Source organism: Staurois parvus, unplaced genomic scaffold, assembly GCF_062004578.1.
Source record: "Staurois parvus isolate SC_StPar_1 unplaced genomic scaffold, SC_StPar_1.0 ptg003129l, whole genome shotgun sequence".
NCBI classification, from domain to species: Eukaryota; Metazoa; Chordata; class Amphibia; order Anura; family Ranidae; genus Staurois; species Staurois parvus.
The window spans coordinates 19,960-26,212 of NW_028320925.1; the positions used below are offsets into that span (position 1 = coordinate 19,960).

Below are 6,253 nucleotides of genomic sequence, written 5' to 3' on the forward strand. Positions count from 1 at the left end.
TCCTTCCAGCGGTGACCCCTGTCCTCTCTCCTTCCTGCGGTGACTCGTCCTCTCTCCTTCCAGCGGTGACCCCTGTCCTCTCTCCTTCCAGCGGTGACTCCTGTCCTCTCCTTCCAGCAGTGGCCCTCCCTGTCCTCTCTCTTTCCAGTGGTGCTCAATCCTTTCAGCAGTGACCCCCGGTCCCCTCTCCTTCTAGTGGTGACCCCTCTCATCTATCTTGCCAGCTGTGCTCAATCCTTCCAGCTACAACCCCTGTTCCCTGTCCATCCAATGGTGACCCCTGTCCTCTCTTGCCAGCCATGACCCCCATCCTCTCTCTATCCCATGGTGACAACATACACTCACTGGCCACTTTATTAGGTCCGCCATGCTATTGCCAAGAAAATCTCCCCCACACCATGACACCATCACCACCAGCCTGACCCATTGATAAAAGGCAGGATGGATCCACCACACCATGACACCACCACCAGCCTGAACCATTGATACAAGGCAGGATGGATCCACCACACCATGACACCACCACCACCAGCCTGAACCATTGATACAAGGCAGGATGGATCCAACACACCATGACACCACCACCACCAGCCTGAACCATTGATACAAGGCAGGATGAATCCACCACACCATGACACCACCACCACCAGCCTGAACCATTGATACAAGGCAGGATGAATCCACCACACCATGACACCACCACCCCCAGCCTGAACCATTGATACAAGGCAGGATGGATCCCCCATACCATGATACCACCACCAGCCTGACCCATTGATACAAGGCAGGATGGATCCAACACACCATGACACCACCACCACCAGCCTGAACCATTGATACAAGGCAGGATGGATCCCCCACACCATGATACCACCACCAGCCTGACCCATTGATACAAGGCAGGATGGATCCACCACACCATGACACCACCAGCCTGAGCCATTGATACAAGGCAGGATGGATCCATCACACCATGACACCACCACCAGCCTGAGCCATTGATACAAGGCAGGATGGATCCACCTCACCATGACTCCACCGCCAGCCTGAGCCATTGATACAAGGCAGGATGGATCCATGCTTTCATGTTGTTTATGCCAAATTCTGACCCAACCATCTGAATGTCGCAGCAACCAGTCTGCTCATTCTCCTCTGACATCAACAAGGCATTTTCCTCCAAACAACTAATATTTTATCTTTTTCAGACCATTCTCTGTAAACCGTAGAGATGGTTGTGCATGAAATTCCCAGTAGATTAGCAGTTTTTGAAATCCTCAGACCAGCCCGTCTGGCACCAACAACCATGTCACGCTCAAAGTCACTTAAATCCCCTTTCTTCCCCATTCTGATGCTTGGTTTGAACTTCAGCAAGTCATCTTCACCACGTTTAGACGCCTAAATGCATTGAGTTGCTGCCATGTGATTGGTTGATTAGCAATTTGTGTTACCAAGCAATTGAACAGGTGTACCTAATAAAGAGGCAGGTGAGTGGATGTATCTGAGCAGCACAGTCGGGGGTGAGTACACGGATCAGGATGACAGGAGATACAATGAATCAGTTTTCTTGCAGCATTGTTTCCTGTTCAGCATGCTCTCCTCTGAGTGGGCAGATCTCATGTACTAACATGCATCTGTGATCTGAGGAAGGAGAAGTGAGAGAGCGGGGGAGGGATCCTCATGTCTGCTCCACCCTCATCTGTCCCAACACCAGGAAGTTCACTGAGAAAATCCAGCCGGGGAAATACAGAGACATTATACTTCCTACTGCCTGCCCTGCACCATGATGTCCCTGTGCCGGCTGCTGAGGACCCAGGTAATCCCGATCACCCGCACTGACACACACAGCACCAATAATCCCGATCACCCGCACTGACACACACAGCACCAATAATCCCAATCACCCGCACTGACACACACAGCACCAATAATCCAGATCACCCGCACTGACACACACAGCACCGATAATCCAGATCACCCGCACTGACACACACAGCACCCATAATCCCGATAACCCGCACTGACACACACAGCACCAATAATCCCAATCACCCGCACTGACACACACAGCACCAATAATCCCAATCACCCGCACTGACACACACAGCACCGATAATCCCAATCACCCGCACTGACACACACGGCACCGATAATCCAGATCACCCACACTGACACACACGGCACCAATAATCCCGATCACCCGCACTGACACACACAGCAACAATAATCCCGATCACCCACACTGACACACACAGCAACAATAATCCCGATCACCCGCACTGACACACACGGCACCGATAATCCCGATCACCCACACTGACACACACGGCACCGATAATCCCAATCACCCGCACTGACACACACGGCACCGATAATCCCGATCGCCCGCACTGACACACACGGCACCGATAATCCCGATCGCCTGCACTGACACACAAGGCACCAATAATCCCGATCGCCCGCACTGACACACACAGCACCAATAATCCCGATCGCCCGCACTGACACACACAGCACCAATAATCCCGATCGACCGTACTGACACACACAGCGCCAATAATCCCGATTGCCCGCACTGACACACACAGCACCAATAATCCCGATCGCCCGCACTGACACACACAGCACCAATAATCCCGATCGCCCGCACTGACACACACAGCACTAATAATCCCGATCACTCGTACTGACACACACAGCACCAATAATCCCGATCACCCACACTGACACACACAGCACCAATAATCCCGATCGACCGTACTGACACACACAGCGCCAATAATCCCGATTGCCCGTACTGACACACACAGCACCAATAATCCCGATCGCTCGCACTGACACACACAGCTCCAATAATCCCGATCACCCACACTGACACACACGGCACCGATAATCCCGATCACCCACACTGACACACACGGCACCGATAATCCCGATCACCCACACTGACACACACGGCACCGATAATCCCGATCACCCACACTGACACACACGGCAGCCATAATCCAGATCGCCCGCACTGACACACACGGCACCCATAATCCCGATCACTGCACTGACACACACAGCACCCATAATCCCGATCACCCGCATTGACACACACGGCACCAATAATCCCGATCACCCGCACTGACACACACGGACGGCACCAATAATCCCGATCACCCGCACTGACACACACAGCACCAATAATCCTGATCACCCGCACTGACACACACAGCACCCATAATCCCGATCACCCGCATTGACACACACGGCACCAATAATCCCGATCACCCGCACTGACACACACGGCACCAATAATCCCGATCACCCGCACTGACACACTCTGTATCTCTCAGGTCTGCCCCCCGCTGGTGCGTTTTGCCTCTCAGACCCCGTTCTGTATACAGCGGCTGGATCACCTGGTTCTGACGGTCCACAACATGGAGAAGACGGCCACCTTTTACACCCGGGTGCTGGGCATGGAGCTGATCACCTTCAAGGTACAGTCCTGTCATGGTTGTCCTCTGTATTCCTCCATTATGGATCACCGGTACCATCAGTTCTCACCAGTGAATCCCCTAAGTACAGCCCTGAGAGGACAGAAAGGCCAGACCCCTGCCAGCATGCGCCAGGGCTGCTGAGAAGGACCCTCGCTCTCTGTGTAGAAGCAGTGGTCTCTCTGCTGAAGTCTGACCCCCCCCCGCTTTGTCTGACCTATTGATCCCCAATCAGTAAATCTCCTGCTCCCCACCGAATGGAGAGCTGAGGCTTGGATTCAGCAGAGGGCAGGTTGGACCTCTTCAGAGAGACCACTGCTTCCACAGAGACAGTAAGGGTCCCCTGGCTTCTGAATGTAGCCCACTTATCCTCCTCAGTCCCGGGGCTCTCCTGCTTTCACTGGAAGCCCTGGACCAAGAAAAGTCAGTATGGCAAGCGAGGAGGACGGATGCCAGTTCCCCCATCTCTCCTGTGAGATCTGGAATAGTAATGCCGAGCGCAGGGGACAGAAATATGCAACTCAGAGTGTAGAGGGGAGTAGCAATGCAGAGGGCAGGAATAGGAAAAGTAAAGTGCAGGGGTCAGGAGACAGTATCAGAGTGTAGAAGTTAATATTGTGTAACACAGAGCGCAGGGGTCAGGGGCGTGTAACGCAGAGCGCAGGGGTCAGGGGCGCGTAACGCAGGGGTCAGGGGCGTGTAACGCAGAGCGCAGGGGTCAGGGGCGCGTAACGCAGGGGTCAGGGGCGTGTAACGCAGAGCGCAGGGGTCAGGGGCGCGTAACGCAGGGGTCAGGGGCGTGTAACGCAGAGCGCAGGGGTCAGGGGCGCGTAACGCAGGGGTCAGGGGCGCGCAACGCAGGGGTCAGGGGCACGTACCGCAGAGCGGAGAGGTCAGGGGCATGTACCGCAGAGTACAGGGGTCAGGGGCACGTACCGCAGAGCGGAGAGGTCAGGGGCATGTACCGCAGAGTACAGGGGTCAGGGGCATGTACCGCAGAGTGCAGGGATCAGGGGCATGTAACACAGAGTGCAGGGGTCAGTAGAAACAGAATGCAGAGGTAAGTACTGTGTAATACAGAGTGCAGAAGTCAGTAGTGTGTAATGTAGAGTGCAGGTGTTAGCAGTGTGTAATGTAGAATGCAGAAGTCAATAGTGTGTAATGTAGAGTGCAGGGGTCAGTAGTATGTAACAGAGGTCAGTAGCGTGTAATGTAGAGTGCAGAGGTCAGTAGTATGTAACAGAGGTCAGTAGCGTGTAATGTAGAGTACAGGGGTCAGTAGTGTGTAAGGCAGGGGTCAGTAGTGTGTAATGTAGAGTGCAGGGGTCAGTAGTGTGTAATGTAGAGTGCAGGGGTCAGTAGTGTGTAATGTAGAGTGCAGGGGTCAGTAGTATGTAACAGAGGTCAGTAGCGTGTAATGTAGAGTGCAGAGGTCTGTAGTGTGTAATGTAGAGTACAGGGGTCAGTAGTGTGTAATGTAGAGTGCAGGGGTCAGTAGTATGTAACGCAGAGGTTAGTAGTGTGTAATGCAGAGCGCACAGGCCAGTAGTGTGTAATGTAGAGTGCAGGGTTCAGTAGTATATAACGCAGAGGTCAGTAGTGCGTAATGTAGAGTGCAGAGGTCAATAGTGTGTAACACAGAGGTTAGTAGTGTGTATTTGTAGAATGCAGGGGTCAGTAGTGTGTAAAGCAAAGGTCAGTAGTGTGTAATGTAAAGTGCAGAGGTCAGTAGTGTGTAAAGCAGAGTGCTGAGGTCAGTAGTATGCAATGTAGAGTTTAAAGGTCAATAATACATAGCACAGAGGTCAGTAGTGTGTAATTTAGAACGCAGGGGTCAGAAGTAAATAATATAGTTCAAGTGTCAGCGGTACGTAACAGTCAGTAGTGTGTAACACAGAGTCCAGGGATGAGTAGTGTGTAATGCAGCGTTCAGGGGTCAGTAGTATGTAACGCACAGAGCATGGGTCAGGAGTACGTAAGAGTTCAGAGGTCAGTAGTATGAAACATCACTTTTCACAAGCAAAAATACCCCCAGTGTCCTTTGGGGAGATTTCCATTCACTTCCTGTCCCAGAGACACAGGAAGTGAGAGGAAATGTCTTCAAATCTCCTCTTAAATAGCTATGTCTGGTGTCCCCATTGGAAGAGTTTCCCTCTTTCCTGTTCCAGTGACAACTCAGAAATGTTGTATTTTCCCCCGCTGAGTGACAACACTCGAGGAGGTGCTAACACTTCCTCTCTCTGTCCAAAACTTAAAAAAAAAAATCTGTAAATCCATTTTAATGTGCGGTGATGTGTGTATGGGACGTGGAGTTGCTCGGGACGGGTGGCATCCAGAGCCCAGCACCGTCATTAGTAATGTATTATTGTGGTCACTTCTAGGGGAACCGGAAGGCTCTGAGTTTCGGCATGCAGAAGATAAACCTCCATGAAGTCGGGAAGGAGTTCGAGCCCAAGGCCCATCGCCCGTCGCCAGGATCAGCTGACCTCTGTCTGATCACAGAGACGCCGCTCAGCACCGTCCTACAGCACCTGCAGGTTTGTGACAACATCATTTTATAACGTCTGGGGGTTGTCATTAACCTGCCCATGAAATGCCCCGTCTGTACGACGTATACAGCCTTCTGCAAGCGACAAATGTGCGTTTAACCGATTCCCGACCGCCCTATAGAAGAAGTCCTGCTACAGGGCGGCACGGCTGCACAAAATCACGTATATGTACGTGATTTGCATTTCCGGGTAGGAGGGGCGTGCGCGTGCTGCCCTACCCGCGCC

At 52.5% G+C, this 6,253-nt stretch overlaps 1 protein-coding gene across 1 annotated transcript; it reads left to right on the forward strand.

The window, feature by feature from the left end:
- The first annotated feature begins 1,708 nt into the window (after nt 1-1,708).
- Nucleotides 1,709-6,040, forward strand: LOC149428569 (glyoxalase domain-containing protein 5-like). The gene is made up of 3 exons (XM_089667246.1): nt 1,709-1,813; nt 3,339-3,482; nt 5,861-6,040. The coding sequence occupies exons 1-3, from the start codon at nt 1,781-1,783 to the stop codon at nt 6,038-6,040; spliced, it is 357 nt and encodes a 118-aa protein (XP_089523372.1). The 5' UTR covers nt 1,709-1,780.
- Nucleotides 6,041-6,253: the final 213 nt, after the last annotated feature.

Excerpts from the sequence above, each read along its gene's own strand:
- LOC149428569 (XM_089667246.1), top strand. The coding sequence starts at position 1,781 with ATGATGTCCCTGTGCCGGCTGCTGAGGACCCAG. Across the intron at positions 1,814-3,338 it reads GCCGGCTGCTGAGGACCCAG|GTCTGCCCCCCGCTGGTGCG; the intron begins GTAATCCCGATC and ends TGTATCTCTCAG. Across the intron at positions 3,483-5,860 it reads TGGAGCTGATCACCTTCAAG|GGGAACCGGAAGGCTCTGAG; the intron begins GTACAGTCCTGT and ends GGTCACTTCTAG.